At 35.4% G+C, this 20,469-nt stretch overlaps 1 protein-coding gene across 2 annotated transcripts in view; it reads left to right on the top strand.

The window, feature by feature from the left end:
* Window positions 1-18,384, top strand: part of LOC117323061 (hornerin-like) — a 34,577-nt gene extending 16,193 nt beyond the window's left edge. For both annotated transcript variants that reach the window (XM_033878061.1, XM_033878060.1), the window contains exons 11-20: window positions 112-319; window positions 1,974-2,093; window positions 2,648-2,824; window positions 3,477-3,560; window positions 4,501-4,584; window positions 5,181-5,276; window positions 11,568-11,616; window positions 12,323-12,444; window positions 12,724-12,894; window positions 17,767-18,384. In XM_033878061.1, the coding sequence (XP_033733952.1) occupies window positions 112-319; window positions 1,974-2,093; window positions 2,648-2,824; window positions 3,477-3,560; window positions 4,501-4,584; window positions 5,181-5,276; window positions 11,568-11,616; window positions 12,323-12,444; window positions 12,724-12,870 (1,087 nt within the window). In that variant the 3' untranslated portion in view covers window positions 12,871-12,894; window positions 17,767-18,384. The remainder of the gene's footprint in view (window positions 1-111; window positions 320-1,973; window positions 2,094-2,647; window positions 2,825-3,476; window positions 3,561-4,500; window positions 4,585-5,180; window positions 5,277-11,567; window positions 11,617-12,322; window positions 12,445-12,723; window positions 12,895-17,766) is intronic.
* Window positions 18,385-20,469: the final 2,085 nt, after the last annotated feature.

The following is a 20,469-nucleotide window of genomic DNA, read 5'->3' as shown; positions in this document are numbered from 1 at the left end:
AATATCACCTTAACTGAAACACATTGAAACTTGACAGTTGTACAATGTTTACAACAATCGATTCGGGTATGAATTTTCTTTCAAGGGAAAATTTCTTTATTAAATTTACAGAGTAATGAGAGATTACAGGTATGATCAGGAAAGGAATTCGCCATCACTGCCGAGAGGAAGCCAGTCCGTCCACGAACCTAAGATCGAGACGGTGAAGGTGGACGATTTACTGGTAGCCCCTGGCCGGAACAGCAGGCCCCCACAGATTGTCGTCATCCTCCGGGGTTTACCTGGAGCTGGCAAATCATACGTCGGCAAACTCATAAAGGTATGTAAATTGACAGAAAATGATGTAGTGTTGTTAATAAGCATGATTTTTACGAGGGCAATTCCTCCATTCCTAATCTGTTAACTTTATGTTTAATGTGTCTGGAGGACAAGAATGAATTTTGACCAAATTTGGTCTGAAGCATCCTTGGGTGAGGGGGCAAATGAACTATGCTTGTGGATTATGTTTCAGAGTGGTTGCATGACAGAGTGATAGCACGGTTGCCTTTCACCTAGGGGCAAGGGTTTTATTCCCCAATGGACTGTGAAAATATATGGGGTCACTTCCCTAACCACACGGGTTTTCTCTGTGTTACCTTACCAATATCCTCCACAACACGACCTCTCTTACACTTCCATCTGGGCCAAAGGAGTGATTGATAGATGTTGTGAACTTTATGTAATGTTTTAAGCCATTAAATTAGTTCAGGCCCAGGGACTGGAATGTAACAGGTTTCCAAGAAAATTCTTCAGTCAAAGAATCAATTTAAATGAGGTTGACCATGCTTCTGTCATATTACTCAGCATCATGGTACAGGGGAGATAACTGCATGGCTGAAAACATGAACAACTTGCAGGCCTCAGACCACAATTAATTTCCCTCTTTATTCTACCAAAGAAAATGTTAAAATCAAAATATTTCAGAATTTTGCAAAAAATCTGGTTTTCACATCACGTAGAACTATTCAAGCTGAACCTTCAGTGAGCTGGAAAGTTCCTTATGCCCGGCATTTAAGAAAGATATTTATATTTAAGTGTAACCACCCCACTATATTGTGGGAAAATCTGGAAAATCACTAAATATTACTACTCAAGCCTTATAACACCCGGCGTCCTGCCACACAAACAAACATGGAAATGGTGTTGAAACAAAATTCTACACTAGAATAAATATTGCACTATAAATCTATGCTAAATTTCCATATGTACTACGTATACATTCGTGAACAACGACCTGGAAGTATAATTGTGGTCTGAGGCTTGTATGTGTGATACCAAAATCAAAAAGTGGTAGAACCTTGTAAATCAGTGATAAACATTGATAGATTTATGTAACTGGCCATATTTATTTCTACTGGAGTGGGTCAGAGGAATCGTCTCTAGAGTAATGATACAGAAGACAAATTTCTTTGTAAGCATTACTGGGTTGTGGAGATTCCATATGGAGGGGCTGGGATATATAAATAGGATATGGAAGTTTAATGTTTTCGTGGAGAAAACCATAGTGGTATATGACCTTCGGGTCTTTTGATTGGTCAAGAACTTGAACCTTGACCCAAGCTGCAATTGTTATTCACGTCATCAATAATCGAATGACGTCACATCACCGGATCCCGGACTTCACCGGTACACTTTATTTGCATACGCGAAATTATACTTGGCCACATTTCCCTTTGATTCAAGCTGATATTATTGTGGTAGAAACAGGTCACACGACTCGTAATTGTTGGATATGAAATTTATTTCACACTCGTAAGTTATTTTTTAAAAGTTACAAAAGACACTCGCTAAAGCTCGTGTCTTTTCTAACTTTTGAAAAATAACTTACTCGTGTGAAATAAATTCCATATCCAACAATCACTCGTTGTGTAACCTCTATATATATTCTGTATATGAATCAACATCTACAGTATGTAATCTCTCTGTCTCCTTAGGATAAGGAGGTACAACATGGGGGCGGGGCCCCACGCATGCTGTGTCTGGATGACTACTTCATGGTGGAGGTGGAGAAGGTCGAGAAGGATCCTGATACTGGTCGTAGGATCAAGAAAAAGGTCTGTAATGTCTACTGATGAGGGCTAAGAAATGTTGTTTACCAGTTTTATAAGTCAATGAGGCCCTGGTTTCTGTGAAAAAGTCATATCCAGCATAAACCAAGTCTTCAGAATTTCAAGAATTTTTTTTTTTTCTTTTCACACCTGATCCGAAGGTTACAACTTTGAATGATCCGCACTCTATTATGATACAATGTTATGATGTATGTAATTGTTAGGCAGGAGGAGGCAAACAAAATTATGCTATCCAGATTTGGCCCCACCTCCCAAAATCATGAATAGTTGAAGATCTCCACATCTAGATATATATATATTTAATCATGGGGCATGAGAAAACCAACACAACACTGCTATCAGCTTTGTTCATCAGTCTTATTCCTTCTGTCATATATAGAGACAAAAACTGATCTATAAGTTGTGGTAGGCATTGTCTATCAAGTTCCTGATGATCGTGATATCAGCAACATGAAATGAATGAGGAATCATGTCTGCTGAATCACCTTGTTTATTAACGTTATTAAACATTTTCAGCATGATGTTCGTTAATGTTTCAGACCCTGGAGTATGAGTATGAGGCAGAGATGGAAGAAAGCTACAGACAAAACATGTTCAAGAGTTTTAAGAAGACAATAGATGATGGTTTCTTTGCCTTCATCATCTTAGATGCGGTCAATGACCGATGTAAACAGTTTGAGGAGTTTTGGAGTTATGCTAAGTCCAAAGGTTTCCAAGTGAGTCTTCATAATATGTGTTCGAAAATTATGAGTTGTGCAGAGGAAGATTTGGAAACAGTTTGGTAAATTTTTATCCCCCGCTTCCACCAAAACAAGGGATATTGATTGGGGTTTGTCTGTCAGTTCATCTGTGTCTGTCTGTCTGTCTATCTGTCACACTTTGTTTCTGTGCAATAACAGCAACAAATATTATCAGATTTTCTTGAAATTTGATAACAACATTAAATGCCTAAATGGCTCGGCCAAATTCGATCGTGAATTTTCTTTGTTATCTCAAATATGGCTGAGTTATGGCTCCTTAATTAACGAAAAATGTAATTTTTGGACTCTTCCTTGCAATAATGGCAACAAATATCAGATTACCTTCCTCAAGAAAGAGGGGTGAGCGGGGATATAGATTCTACAAATTAGCTTATTTATAATGAACTCTGATTTCTGTGTACAAATTTGAATTAATTTTTTCATTTTTGTTCAAATATCTCCACGATTTGTTTTCTCAAATAGCCTGTACATCTTGTATGTGTGTTTGTTAAAATGAATTTTTCGTCAGTTCTAATGGGTGGAAAAAATGTTGGAAGCTCACTACTTGTTAAGATTGTTTCATGTTGAATATTTGAGAGAAGTTTGTACCCTTGTATCTATGTTTCAGGTCTACATTGCTGAAATCCAAGGTGACCCAGCAACATGTGCCAAACGAAATACACACAAGCGATCCTTAAAGGAATTAGAAAAGGTTTGTATCACAGAATCGTTATCTTCAAGGTGAAGTAAACAGCTCCAATCCCTATTAATAGAATGGTCCACATGCAATTTGATATGAAATGAAAATGCTAAATTAACATGTCACAAAAAAGTGCTTCTGTATCCTTCACGACGATTACAATTGTCGCAGTAAACATGCTTTAGATCCTTTGTTACAACTCTAATTGTCGGAAAACATCATGGAAGACGTTGATATCACATGCTTGTTCAGCATAATCATATGTAGTAATTTACACGGAAGATATGTTTTTAAGAAAAAATAAGCATGGTAAATATTGTATTTATAAATTATTTTACGTACCAGAAGTTTATTCATTTGTTAAGATTGTCTATTTTAAAGAATTCAGCGGTTCATGTCAAGTTGTTTGCATAAGTAATAAAATGGCGTCCTCAGATTTACTTTCGTTTTCTGCGTGATTGTTGACGAGTAAAACACAGTAAAGATATTAAAAACGATAAAATATATGTAATTGAGTAACGTTTATCATCAAAATAAATTACAGATATGTAAAATGTTTACACTACAAAAAAACACACTGATTTGGCCGCATGATCAGTACGTGTGACACATATGCCGATCAACAGGTGTATTTCCGAGATTTCACCTGGTGATTTTGTCGTATTTTCAAGAAAATATTTGGTAAAAGAGTTTCTACTCGTTCCATACAATAAACATTATTTAATATTGAGCATCACACAGCAGTAAAAAATTGTTTTATCAACGTCTGGTGTGATAGCCATATGCTCCAATACCCAAAGGACCTACCCAGCATTCACTTCTGGTAACGACCGCGAAATTCGAATGAGTACGTAGAGAGTTAAAGAATCTTCTAATTTCTTGTCTGCCATTAATGTGTAGTTGATATTTCACTGTTAAGTATAATTTGTTATTTTCTTATTTTTTGTTACAGATTAAAAAGAAATGGGAAAATACACCACGTCATTACCTACGACTGGATATTCGGACGCTCTTACAGGAGGTGTCCATTACTGAGGTAAATACTCCGGCCACTCATTATCTTATGAGCAGCTTGTCAAGTGTACGTAATGATTGGGTATAGGTTTATATTTTTCGAAATCGCTACTGAATTAAGGCATTATAGGGACTAGAAATGTTAGTAATAATCCCATTATTAGGTGTTTTGGGAGTTCTCGGACTAGCCATTTATGAATTTAGATTTCTGTGGCCATACTCTCGTGATTTATGATTTCAGTAGCCATACTCTGTTTCTTTGACCATACTCTGACTATACTCTTATGTGTTGAGATTTCTGTGACTATCATCTCACGAGTTACGGTTTCTGGGATCTGACCCTTACATGTTAAGAGATTTCTTGGACCAGGCCTTAAATGTTAACCATTTCACCCCTACTGACCATATTGGACTTCAAATTATGAAAGAATGGCAGAGTCCACTGAAGTTTCTTAGGGTTGAAAGGGTTAACTATATTGTTGGTCAGGAGGAAATGGAAGATGAAGTGCATGGTTTTGGGCTATCATCTCACAAGTTACGGTTTCTGGGATCTGGCCCTTATATGTTAAGAGATTTCTCAGACCAGGCCTTAAATGTTAACTATATTGTTGTTGATAGGTTGAAATGGAAGATGAAGTGCGCGAGACTGGTGAGAAGAGGAAATCTACGGCAGGAGACGAGGAGGATGAGGCTGTCGATAATAGATTCGGAGGGGTGAGTACGCACTACATCTACCAGAGCCTTCCACTGTGTAACCGTGTCCTAACGTGTATTCCTTTACAGAGGTACCAGATAAGAGTAGGGAAGGGGCAGGTACGGACAGTAGTGACTCATAGTTGGCTGGTAAGGTAAGTCTTGGCCATGGTGGCGGTTCTCGTAAAGTCTCCTGTTGTTGCAAACAACTGAGAGTAACACTACAGAAATGTTTGGAGTTTTTTTTCCTCGAAATGTTGTTATGGTACAGACTTTTATTCCTGTTATCAACATTAGTTGACAAAGTTACATTAATAATGGTTAGCAGTATTGACTAGCCTTGTTCAGGATGATTATCGACAGACACTTCTGTTTATAATGATTAGTTGTAATGATGGAAAGGTAAAAACATAGGCTTGCCTGGTTTTCCTTCTTTCTAATCGACTTTGTCAACTGATTTAGCTGAGAGAGAGATTATTAACTTAATTTTTTTTAATTTCTTAATTCAGTTAATCAACTCTCATAATGATGCTATATGACCTGAGCAATAGATGCAACATTTGGTGTCGATATGGGGGAAATATTGAATTGAATGAGAAATGTGATCATTTCTCACTCCCTGCCAACTATCTGCCCCAAACTATTGAACTATCTGCTATACAGTGGATCTGTTTTAGTCAGAAAATTGTTTGTCTGAAAAACTCAAAATGCAGACTGAAATATCAGGAAACAGCTTTCTTTAACAGTATTTTATGAAACACAATAGTTAGGAACCTGTACAGCATCAGTACCACAAACAGGAAATTTTGAATTGGTACCAGGAACGAAAGTTTAGATTGCTTTCCTGGTTTTGCAGTATTTCTAAGAAACATTTGTAAATTATATTTATTAAAGAACTCTAGTAAGAACTCTGTGACTATATTGTCAAAGGTAAATATATAAATAGTTATATACTCTGTGATATACTTCACATTCTTTTGTGTAGATAAGTTTCAACTCAACAAATTTTACAACTGTACAAACTTCAGATTTGTTTTAAATAACTGGTAACTATAGAGTTATTTCCCTTGGCCCATGTTTTATCTGTCTATATAAGACACTGACCCACCATACAAAATAATTTAATTTTTGTGTTTTGTGTGTTGTACTCTGTTATCAGTCTGCTGTACCAGTAACTGATAGTAGATTATAACATGTATATCATGTATAGTACCAATTACAAAAAAAAAAAAAAAAACAGAAAAAAAACGCAGAAAATACCAAAGCGTTTCCAATGAATGTAGTCTGATTTCACACTACTGTTTATCATTGATGAGCTGCCAGATTTTCTTTGGGAAACCTACAGTTCGATTTAGTTCCTTGTGGGGAAATGTGATCATGTAGAATGGCATTTCTAGAGTTACTGATGCTCTCCAAAAATGGCATCCTCTGTGTGTAAACATTTCAATCTCAACAAATATAGATATAAGAATGCAATATGAACTTTTAATTAATCTTCCTTTTTTAGTTAATATATAAGTAGCAATATTGTAACAGGTAATGGATGGAACCAAGGAATTTCCAACAGATCCATTCTGTAAGGTAACTTAGGAACAATTGGAATCTTCCAAAGTATCTACATAATTATATGAACGATCAAATGAATTCCAGAGCAGTCCTTGGAGTAACTTATATGAACTCCCAAACAGCCCTTTTTGTAATATACATGAACTCCCAAACAGTCCTTTGAGAAATATATATGAAAACCCAAACAGCCCTCTGAGGAACATTCATGAATTCCCAAACAGCCCTTTTAGTAATATACATGAAATCCCAAACAGTCCTTTGGGTAATATACATGAATTCCCAAACAGTCCTTTTTGTAATATACATGAACTCCCAAACAGCCCCTGAGGAACTTTCATGAATTCCCAAACAGTCCTTTGAGTAATATACATGAAAACCCAAACAGCCATCTGAGGAACATGTATGAACTCCCAAACAGCCCTTTTAGTATTATACATGAACTCCCAAACAGCCCCTTGAAAAATATACATGAATTCCCAAACAGCCCCTGAGTTACCATTGGAATCTTCTTCCAAAGTAATTCTTCCAATGAATTTTTAGCGGCCTCCTTGGTAACAATTGGAATCCTGTTACCCTTTGTTGGTCTGTACTTACATGACATATATATTGTAATTATATGCTTTAAGATGTTATGAATTTACTCATCCATGACATAGATTGCTGGCAAACCTGATGTTTTTAATGTCGTTTTATGTTGAGACCAGGATAGTGATTATGTGTCTTTTAATCCAGTGACTTTACAGTATATGTAATCACATTTAAGAACTAATAACTACAATCCTTTCTGAAACAAATCTATAGAAAAATATATAATCATTTACCTTGTATGTAGTTACACTACAGGTCCTTTCATGTTATTTTTCAAAACATTTGTTTGAGAGAACAATATGTGTATATCTGGGGAATCAAGCTTTCATCTTTGAGCTCGATTAATCAGATTTGGCATATATGAAGTGAAAAACAGATGTATCACCTGTCAGAGGACGACACTTTATATGACAAGAAAAAATTGAATGTCGAAGAAACAGAATGAATATATAACTCCAAAACATTCCTCCTCTTTTCATATCATTTGAAGCAACTAATCAATGTTTTCTGGAGGCCATGAATACATGACCTCCATAAAACAAACCTGTATCAGAGACAAAGACAAAAACACCCCTCCTCAAGGGGGACACTTGGAACTTAAGGTAAAATGAATAACTGGTGTCATAGAGGCACAAATATGTATATATTCCCAAGCCCCCCTCTATTTACCGTAACTGAATGACTAATGTCATATAGGATCCGAATATGTATATATACCATTCTCAATCACCCCTTCTCCTGTACGAAACATGGAATTAACCATAAGTGAATGTGTATATATATTATTCTCAATCACCCCTCCTCTACCAGGAAACTTGGAACTTACCATAACTGAATGACTAATGTCATATAGGCGCAAAAATATATATATATATATCATTCCCAATCACCCGTCCTCTAGCAGGAAACTTCGAACTTACCGTGTCTAAATGACTACCGTAATGTCATAGAACCCCAAATATGTGTATATATATATATATATATCATTCCTCATCACCCCTCCTCTAGCAGGAAACTTGGAACTTACTGTAACCGAATGACTAATTCATAGAGGCGCAAATATGTATATATATTGTTCCCAATCGCTAGTTTCTGATATTTTTGATTAGAAATAACACCTTTGCAATCAAATTAAACATCAATTGTATATCCTATTTGATGGAATGCAGAAAAAAAAAAAGTTATCGATACCTGATGGAGATCAATATTTTACTACCAGCACTCGCCAAATCTCTTGGTCTTTGTATTCCCTTTACCTACAGGCAATGGTCTACAAGGACGTGGACATTGGTCAGTGTGGAGATATATGTCCTTGATGTGGTCAGTTTACCATACATGTAACTGATGGTAGATTATTACGGGTATACTTACATGACCATATGTAGGCAACCATGTACAATGTATAGCCTCTACAGAAACATCATGCTGTACGATTTAATTAACTTATGGTTTGGATGTTACTAGTATATTCTATTTAAGTATGAAAAATTTGATTATTTAAATTTATAGTTTTAGACCATGAACATGCTAATTGTTATTTAAGTCAAAAGGAGAACTTAAGATTCTGAAAAAAATGAGCTCTCAAACAACACGACTGTCCTCCACGAGGAAACTTTCTAAGTCAGTGCTGCAATGTGTGAGAGTAAACTTGTAGAGAATCACATATACATGCAGCTTGGTGTACATAAATGTATATGAATATATTGATTGTGAAAGGTAGTATTTATATTATATTTCACTCCCTTTAGAATCCATCATGAACATATTTTATGAGATCCTGCTACAATTATATAGCATGGCAAATGAAGAGTATTATGCATTATATATGCACACACACACGCACATATATATATAACAGAGAGCTTTTGAACAGCAAATTGCACTACGCCTACGTGATATCGTTGTTAAGCAGCTCTCGATATTATTTTGTAATGCCGTACGGTAGATCTGGAGTCTGAAGCCAAGAGAGACAGACTTTAATAAATGATCATGATAGCATATTTTATACCATGCATTAGGAGTTGTCTCTCTTGACTCTTAAAACTGCATAAACACCAACCACAATAACACTATTGGTAGTAGGATTGGAACATATCGGTGTCTTGGTGAGATGCTTTTGATATTGATTTATATCCAAGCTAAAAGAAGGAGGACTGGTACCTGTATTAAAAGAGATATACTCCTAGGAATGCTTATATCAATTAACAGGGAGTAAACTCAACCAGCCCATTGAAATACAAAATACGTGTGGCTCAATGTTCCTGATTAGTGTAGAACTTAGCCATTATAACCAGACTGTCAAAATGTTGAATTAATAAGATTACATGTAATCATTACAAATCATCCCAATTTTGGAAAGGAAAATAAGGTTTTGTGAAATGGAGTAGAGTCAATTTGTGTTGTATTGAATCAAAGTAGTATTTAGGTATATTTTGTTAACACATAATATAGTCGCTCGAGGTGACGTGAATTGTAATGGAGTATTTGTTAAATGAACATCTGTTTGGGGAAAAATAAGTTTAAGGGACGCTTTCCAACGGTGTACCCTAACTCTTAAAGAGGGCACAATCCCACCTATGTTCTATCATAACTTGTGAGTGTTTGCATTGACTGCATCTGTTGACTTCAACAAATAATTTGGTGCAAGTCCTATACAACCAGTTAAGACAAATTATTCAAGCGTTATAATATAATGTTATGACGTTTATTAAGACTCAACTATTATGATATTAATCATGAGACCTGTGTCCTGATGTGCAATTCAGGATTGATGGGTTAATAATGATATGGGAGGGCATTTTCTAAGGCTTTTCAGGGCCTATATTAGGCCCAATTTACAATTGAGATTATTAATGTTATAGCCAAATTCCCGAAATCTGCAGTGAACTCTCAAAAATGTCTTTTCCAACTTAAGCTTGCCAATATTCTTTCCAAGATGAGACAAAAGCCCCCATACCAAACGAGTGAAAAGAGCCGCGAAAAAGTGTGAGGGGCTTTCCGTCTATAATGTAGTGCATTCTGCAAAACCTGGTGATTAATGTACAAACGCCAAACGCAACATATTAATGTTGGGATCATTCTGATAAGAATGTGAGTTTATTGAACTGTCATATATGTTTTTAAGAATATTACTTTTATCAAGTGATTTGAGAGGACAGGTGATGTACACTGTATTATATATACCAATATCCCACAACATCCTGTACCGTTGTTATTTTTATACTGCGATATCTTTATTGTAAGAGACATCCTTTTGTCAACCATATTTAATCTCGATATTTTCGGAACTGATGCACGTTTATACATAATTATTTTAGTTCCATAGATAATTGTAATATAGAATATTGTATCTCGATATTATGGGAACTGGTTATCACGTGTGATTCTGATGCATGTGATCATCATCCATGTAATATCTTGATACTGTACATGGATTGACTTATGAAAAAGAGAAAAAATGTTGATTTACAGTACGTAATGAATTTGCAGAAATAATGTACATTTGTGGTTTGAGAAATAATTTTATTTCTGATATCACTTCAAGCTTTATCAGGACATTGTGTTGTGTGCTAGGACTTATTTAACGATATTTAATTGTTTTAATGTGAGAACGATGTAGTATGCAACACGTCACGAAACACGTTATGAAGCTTTTTGCCGTCCTGCTAAACCTACCTGAGGGGAAAGTAAGATGAGTCAGAATTATTCGAATGTGTTATATACCTTCTTTCTGTATAAAGATGTAAGCAAACGGTAACCATTGTGACGGCTGTATGAGGATATGTCACTCCTTTGTAATATCCAATTACCACAAGGCAAGCAGTACATTTGGTTTTTCCTGAAAAATGGCGTAATAAGTATAGTTTAACTGCAATTATGCTTCGATTTCTGCTAGTTTCATTTGATATTTTGTTATGCTTTAACACCGACAATCAATTTTCATTGAGAAGTTAAAGACACGAAATTAACAATGATTTTCTCAGAAACGTTTTGGCGATAGAATCCCAGTCATACTTTATGCTGATGCTTACCGTTACTGGTTGTGTTGTTCCTCAGACCATCGCCACCTAATACTTTCTTACTGTCTCATTAATTCCACACTATTTATTTTTCTGTTCTATTTCATGTGTCAATGTGTTTCTGTTGCTGTATTGCCAGGCATACAAGAAAAGTCGCTGGGAGTTGGACACGTCAGAAGAACATCTGGGTAGGTGTCCATACCAGTTCATAACTTGATAAATGACAAATCCATATTTTTACTCATCTCAGATAAGTTAGCACGGATCAAGAGAATGCATTCTTTGCGAAGTGCAACAACTATCTGCCTTGTTGAAAATAGCTTTTGTACTATACCAGTAGTTCACCTCCAGTCCACTACAATGCTTTTTTCTTTGATATTAATTTAATAAATTTTGTTGAAGGATCTCATGTAATAATGTACCGAAGTTCGCCTAATGTTTATGGTGAACCTTAGTCTTGGTAATTTTCACAATGAAGTGAAGAATATATTCTTCAATACACCCGTTCCCATTGGTTCGTGTTTTGTGACAACTTTTTATGTATCATTTAATTTCAGTGGAGCAAAGTTGTTAAGTTAATATTCCTTAAACTACACTGATATTAAGTATTACTGTATTTTATATATTTATTGTAGGAATGTATCATTCTAGAAAGGTATCAAGTATATGTATATATATATAAATATAACAAATAATGTCTCAAACCAATTATAGCCAGTAGAAATTTACAATTCCATGTTTAAAACGGTTTAATTCATACGAGTACAACTAATATAAAAAAAAACTTTTTTTTTATTCATGATGATGTCTGTTCTTCTGTCGTCTACTTAATGGGGACATAATAAATCAACAATTAACATTATTACAAGATAAATATTTGTTTTTCCCTAATAGATAAGTTAGATGGTCTTCGTCATGGAAAGCGAAAGCGGTCACCAGACCCAACATCAATGGAGGATTTCTTACAGTTGGCAGACGACATCATGTCTCGTCCTTCTATACCAGGAAAGAAAAGGGTGAGATATTTATTTCGTTAATACTGTACTTTTTAGCTGGGTTTTATTGTCTAGACATGTACACAGCAATCTTTCTTGTACTTGAAAGTATTGTCTGTGGATAGATTTACGTTTCATTAAGGTTTTGAAGTGCAACCAGACTTATTGATAAAAATTAGATCCAGAAGGGAAGGGAAAACATTGTTTCTGAAGTACACACAGTATGGTTTGTCCATCATGGAAACCTCCTTTTCATTACAATTGAAACTTGTGTTAAAAGATGAATAAATTGCATTTCAGGTTCAATGGGCCGATATTGAGGAGCGTAAAAATCAGTCTCGACGACGCGACATTGGCTTCGTTGTTGGTCAAACACAGCAGGACTGGGAGAGAATAACTGACCATTCATTTGCTGACCGCCAACTTAATCGAACGAAATACTTCTAATGGCATAAATCTGTTAACACAAAGGTAGATATTACTGTCAATTGTATTAAAATAAAAATAAAGGTGTTTGACTTGTGATTTGTTTAGATGGATTGCGTGAAATCATTTGCGACAAACCATATATCGGGACGGGAATATACGAAATTTGAGATTAAATTTTAAGATAAAGTATGAAACACGAATTAAAGTGTTGAAAGTCTGCTTAGCAGAAAATAGTATCTTTATAAGTTTGATATCGTTTACGTACGGTTTTTGTTTTTTTGTACACGAGATCACCTGCTGTATGAGGTAAGGTTAAACATAGCCGTTTAGAAGTCGTCATAGATATCAAATATCTTTTGTATTGCCAAGAGTGGAAAGCTAAGTGCATTTTATCACTATGAAATATTTGATTGACAGTGGAATGGATTCTGACAGCCATTCTTTGACTGGTATTAAGTTTAAGGAAGTGTATTGTAGGCTTGATAATTCTAACATTGGATTTGAAGACCGAAAAATTCATTTAAAAATTCAACCAATATATATGTAGTTTTCATTTTTGAAATCCTATATGTTTCATTAGATAAACGTTGTCCTGTGTCTTATAATGTGCCATTAAATTGAAATAAGTCCTGTAGCTGTCCTTGACAGCTTACGACAGTGCTACATTTGATAGTGTTTCGTGACGGCTACAGAACGGGTTTCTCTCAATTAGTGTAAACTTCACATGTATGACGCATGTGGTTTTGAGATTTATGATAAAACTCTGTATCTACTTGAGACTTCTTGTTATAGTAGGCAGACACACCGGGACAAATTCAACTAAAATTTAAGACTTTTAACCGGGGGTATCATTTTGTTTGAAATGTTTTCAACAGTGAGTACAGATAATCTCCATTGTTTGTAAATATGAAATGCTGCTTAAGGAAACATTGCTGACTTATCATTTGGTGTGCAGCCTTATTGCAGTAGAGGTTTATAAATATGTTATATAACTCTGATAATGTTGTAAGTATTGGGAGCACAGTGGGTGTCCCCCTGCTCCTGATACACTGGCCGCCTTTCTCAATCCCCTGGATACAAAACACATGTTACTGATGGCTATCTTTCACTTAATCTGGAGAATTTTCACTTGTTTATACCTGATTTATTTGATTATCAGCAGAAGATTTGAAATATATATAGTGATAGCTAATGTTTTATGATGGCTGCGAGCTTGCAGTCTTGAGGCAGGCTTTGAACCATGTAATCGTGGCTGTTATTCAAATTAGTGGAGACAGTTATATTCAACAAAATACATGCCTCTTACTTGTCAGGGTTAATATTGCTGTCATTGATGAGGTGTCAGGTTTGAATTTAATGCATTTGTGTGTTGATGGGTGACTTGCTATCCGCCAGGCCTCAGGTCTGTTCGGCTGGCTCAGAAGCTCACGGTAGCATCGTCGCCAGCCTGCCAAATCACAAACTCGATTACCTGTGCACTCTTCTCTGCTGAATGATACAAAACAGAGAAAAACAAATACTTAACACAAGATTTTCTCCCAAGTGAACGGGTTTTATACAGTTAGATCTCACAACCGACCACCCAGATATAAGAATTTGCTTTGATGTAAATAAAAATCATGGGTTGATACTGTGAGGAGGAGGGGGTATATCACAAGTATATGCACTTCTCTCCCGAATCCAAACGTTTAATCCTGACATTCAGGATGTGTATTGAAGTTGAAGATAACTTCATGCAGTAATTGGACGTAAAGTTGTTTATTTCTTACGTGAAAGTTTGAGAATAAGCATTCGATTTCTTTCATTTTTATAGGGAATAACTGGCTTAATGGTTTCAATTTTATGAGACAATTAATTTTGTTGAAGCAATTTGGAAGTGCGAGGATTTTTTTCATGATCCTCTAAGTTGGTATTATGTTTTCACTTCATTTTGGAAACGTATTGCTACTGTTGCCCCTTTTGTCAATTGCGGTATTGTCAGTTAAGCTTGATTGAACGCTGCCAATCTAATCAGTCCGCGGCCGGATTATGCCATTTTAGTATATTATTTCAAAATGGCTTCGGGCGTCCTAGTCTTCTCGCGACAAGTCGTATGACATTTGCTGTTTGATACCGTTTAAGTAAGAATGCGTGTCAACATGTCATTATTTTTTCGATGTTAAGGAATCGAATACGGAACCTATGGCTACTTCTCACTACACGAGTTGGTAGAAAGCAGCTTATATTTTACCAGCGTACCAAGTATTTGAGTATGTCCAAGAAATCAGAAAGTAATATAACATGGCTATGCATCATTTCTGAGTGATATGAATTGATAAATGTTGAGAAATATTTAAGATACATAAATAACGCCTAGCTTGGCTATGTACATTGAGTGATTACATTACGGATTAATTATGTATGCATTAACTATTGAGTAAATATATCCTCTGAGTTACATAGCTTAATTAAATTTAACACTCATTTAAGTATATTTGAATTTTCAAGCGTATTCATTCATAATAGCTGATTACCCTTAGAGTACAACATGGATTCATTGCGGGATAATAGGCAATTCGTTACAGAAGGAAACGATTGCTACTCGAGTAATACCATTACCGGTAATTGTATCTGAAGTGGCACTTTATAGGGTGTTCCGTGTTTGCAGCTGTGTGTTGAAACATAGGTCCATATGGCTCGTCCATTACTGTCGTTTCAAACACAGCCTTGCTGTAGGCGTGTTCGAGAAAGGCCAGAGCCCCTTACAGTTCCACAAAACTCCCATTACGCTCACAGTGTTTATATACAACGAAACATTGGCTAATTCTAAGTTAATAGAAACACCCATGTGTATCTAGAATTGTTAAACAATTCATCCAATCTGATTTTAAAAATCCAAATGGCTGATCTCTATAATTATTTAGATTGTGGTACTTTATGGAAGAGAACGGAGGTCTGCGGGTGATTGTGTTGAGACCTTGCAGAAATATCAGCTGATGAAAGCTTGATATCAAAAAAAAAAATAACAGCGTACGTTGTCTTTGGGCACATTGCAACAAAAATTGACGTAAAATAGCACACCATCTTATGGTAATTAATCCCCGCTTATCGTTAATTGATATCAGTTAGGTTTTGCTGTCACCTACGAGAAAAGTTATCAAAGTTGATATATCCGTACCTATTGAAAAGATCATCGTACCTTCCGCGTAGGAATGTGAATTTTGTGGCATGACACACTGCATTTTGTAACGTCTGGAGGTTAACTACAGATGACGTAGGCTATTAAATTATTATATAAGAATCACAAAAGGAAGTTAATTTTCTTCTCCATATCGAACAATGACCACAGTAATAATTGACAATGTTGACGATACTGAAAATTTCGCGATTTCGATAGGTAAACTATACGCGTAGGGGTTATGTCTACGATTGTTTCTTTTCTACCTGCTCCATAAATATCACTTATATCACAAAATAATATTTGTGGGAGATTTTTGCAGCCGAATGGTCTTCACGAATTTAATGTACATTTCCATCTCGCGTAAATTTCCACAATTCCGGTATCTAGATAATTAATATAGGAACCAACGATTTCCATTTCTTGGGTTGAATACAAAATAATTATATGACGATGATGATTAAACTAACATTGCAATAGTTTTATACCCCAATATCAAACTACCATGGCAATAGTTTTTATACCTCAATATCAAACTAACATTGCAATAGTTTTATACCCCAATATCAAACTACCATGGCAATAGTTTTTATACCTCAATATCAAACTAACATTGCAATAATTTTATACCCCAATATCAAACTAACATTGCAATAGTTTTATACCCCAATATCAAACTAACATTGCAATAGTTTTATACCCCAATATCAAACTACCATGGCAACAGTTTTATACCCCAATATCAAACTTACATTGCAATAGTTTTATACCCCAGTATCAAACAACCATTGCAATAGTTTTATACCCCAATATCAAACTACCATTGCAATAGTTTTATACCCCAATATCAAACTACCATGGCAATAGTTTTATACCCCAATATCAAACTACCATGGCAATAGTTTTATACCCCAATATCAAGCTACCATTGCAATAGTTTTATACCCCAATATCAAACTAACATTGCAGTAGTGCTACACCCCACACACTTCAACACTCGGGCGTTTTAATCAAGCGCTGTAACAGATGTTCCTATAGACACAGATAGGACATTAATTGATAACCACAAATTAAGCAATTGTTGAGTCTTGAAACTGAAATTGATTTCCTCTTCTATTGGACGTAGGTAAACACACTCCCCACACTGCCAGCTCGTGTTAATGTCTGTACTGTTTCACATTGACAGTTTCCCTCATTCCTCACCCCATATACCAGGCTAGTCCATTACTTTATTACCAGCCGATGAAATCTCTTTTGGGATATCGGTTTCACACTAAAGTTAAATCCCATTCTTATCGTTGCCTACTGTAACTATGTTTATGGAGTGCGTCCCGAAGTAGGCCTGTTTTATGATTGATTGCCATCAAATTAAACAAAAACGTTCCTGTGATTTCTCACACTGCCATTCACCGTTGTGATTAATTCTCTGTATCAGACTCGATCGTTTCTCCTGAATTTCCTGTAACCTGCGACCATAAAAAAGATCCATATTTATTATCTTACTTTCTATATATAAAATTGGTGTGAAATACAATTAGGTGGTAATAAATTTCAGATGTTATGAAGGTATTCTATATTAAAATAATGACTGATAGATTAAAGGTGTTACCATATATCAATGGGGAAAATGTTATAGATATTGTTTTAGAGAGGACAAGCCACACACTTAACTCGATACGCGACACCTTGATAATGACAAAGGTATCCAGTATGCTTGTTATTATTATTTTGATAAATACGGTCCATTATGTTGGCAGGTTGTGTTCCAAATCTGACGTCTATTCCGCTGAATGCTGTAGAGAAAGACCTGCTCCCTATATCGAAGATTTCAGTGATGTGCATATTGCCAGCCGATTTGTTTGGGATATTTATTTATAACAACCTTGAAGGACTAATCAAATTGTGGATGGATAAGACAATCTGATCAGTGCTTAACGGAATAGACATTTCAAAGAATTGCAATGCAGTTGTAGATTTCATTTTTTATCATAAGACATTTAATTATATCATTATGCTTCTGATCGTGTTCTCATTGTAAGTGGCGTCATGTTTTATTATACATAGTGTTGGAAGAAGGACAACAAATGTCGAATATAAATGATCATGTAATTATCAATTTTATCATTTTAAAATGTGTAGTTATATTCATATTGTAAATTCATTGTGTAAGTGTTATGAAATAAAGTCGAGCTGTATCGTCCAGTTTTCGTCGACCCTCCCCTATTGTTTTTAGTTTGTGTATTATTGCGTAGCCAGTACAGACTTTCTGTTGCAGTAGTGGTTTTGTCTCGTGCTTTTTGTGATGCATGGCCTTTTCAAAAAAGCCTTTCATTTTATATGTTTAATTTGATGTTTATTAAAACATGTCACAAAAATGCGTTGGTTTGTTAAATTACTCACGATTACTATTTCGACGCCATGTATTAATGGTAGTCTTTGTAAGCGAAATTTACACGAAACACTCATTATACTTCTATGCATATATAGACAACGATAGCTGACTAATGTGACCTCGGGTGAAGATCCGAGCTGTGAGGTTCAACCCCAACCCTTGGCGGTTGTGTTTCATTGAAAGCGGAGATCACGGAAGGCCTTGTGCTGTCGTGGTTGTGTCCTTGGCCACATGTTCTAAATTGCATGTAACATTGACCAGCTACTACTAAGAGACCCGCCTCAAAATGAACAAACAAAAGAGGTCGTGTGATTTACCTCATACCTGATCATATATCATTGTCTGTTATGCTGTAGATCGTTTGTGACGGTCATATTCGCATGGTAAGTATGTAGTTCTTACATCAAATTACATCAGCGACTCTACTGTGAGCATGCGTACACTTCTCAGTTCGTTAATGCAAACATAGACAATCCAAGTTCTTTTGAAACTAACGACATCGCATCGTTCGGTTTTCTTTCTGGGGATTACAGAAGCAAGTAAGTAGTTGAAGAAACCTGGATGATGCTTTCGTCATAGCAATGGCTTTAAAGGTCAAATTTTGACGTACAATGTGATTCCCGTCGAAATAAAATCAAATACCAAGCAGCAACATGTAAAGATATGGTTTGCTGATAATAACATAGATGCATGGCAAAAGGCATGGCAAGATTGTTCAAAAATACTAAATTTTCTGTCAAAATAAGATTAAGAAATATTTAATTTTCTCTCAAAACAAGCTTCAGAAGTACTAAGTTTAGTGGTACAAAAGCGTTCAAGATTAATTATTGTTGCGTTTGTCATGCATCTCATTCCTTTTAAGGTAACTTATACAATAGAACTACATGTAAATGACTCCAGTCACATAAATATATTCAAGTGACGAAACAGGTTGGACCATCATCATACAGCAGGAAATAAGCATTAGATTACTGTTTTTAAACGCCTAAAAGTGACAAGATAGAATTATGCTAAACTTCTTCGAGTATATATTGATTTGTAGATGGGTAACTATTTCATTGCTATGTTCCACATGATTTGAGGTGATCATTAGTCTTGTTATTGATACAGAGATACCAACAGATGTGGAAAAGTGGTTTTATGCGAGATTGCCAACTCCGAAAAATAACGATTTGAAAACAGATGGAAAATCAGAAAATGATGATTTGATGCAGAATTGCAATCAGGAAATGATGATTTGATGCAGAATAACAATCGGGGAATGATGATTTGATGCAGACACGGAAAATCAGGACAGGATATAACGCTAAGACGGAAATTCAGGACATAATTTAACGCTGAGACGGAAAATCAGGACATGAAGATTTGATGTAGAGATGAAAAAAATCTGGAAATTATGATTTGATGTAGAGATGGAAAATCTGGAAACGATGATTTGCTGAAGAGTTTGAAGATAAGGAAATGATGATTTGATGCGGAGATGGAACATAAGGATATAATAGAAAATCGAGACAATTTGATGTAAAGATGGAAAATCAGATGATTTGATGTAGGTTGTAAACGCAGAATGATTTGATGCAAATTGCCAACGCAGAGAAGATTTGATGAAAAGACTGAAAATCTCTTTAAATGATGATTTGATATGGAGGCGGAAAGCCCGAAGAACTAGTGTTACACAGATGATGAAAATATAGAGGTGATCGCCATGGCAAAAATGTGGTTTGGTGAAGAACAGAAAATCTAGCGGAAAAAAAAAATTTGATACAGCAATGGAAAAACCTTAGGGAATGAGAAAAACCTGAGAAAACCTACAGAAATAAGGAAGATTGCGATTAGAAGTATATGCAAACTGGGGAGAGGCAAAGTCCGAAGACGTCTTCCAAAAGGAGTTTCCATGCAATTTAACCATTTACTATAAAACTGTTGAATATCGCATAGAAATCCAGTAAAAGTTGTTAAAGTTCTGCCATGACTCCTGTTTTATATAAACTGATATTTAGTCAAACTACAGCACGCTCTTACATACACGAGAATAAACGAGAAGAAATGTGATATATTTCTGTAAAAA

Source organism: Pecten maximus, chromosome 3 (assembly GCF_902652985.1).
Source record: "Pecten maximus chromosome 3, xPecMax1.1, whole genome shotgun sequence".
Classification (NCBI taxonomy): domain Eukaryota; kingdom Metazoa; phylum Mollusca; class Bivalvia; order Pectinida; family Pectinidae; genus Pecten; species Pecten maximus.
The sequence above is the reverse complement of the archived record's forward strand: the minus strand, read 5'-3'. Positions and strand labels throughout refer to the sequence as shown.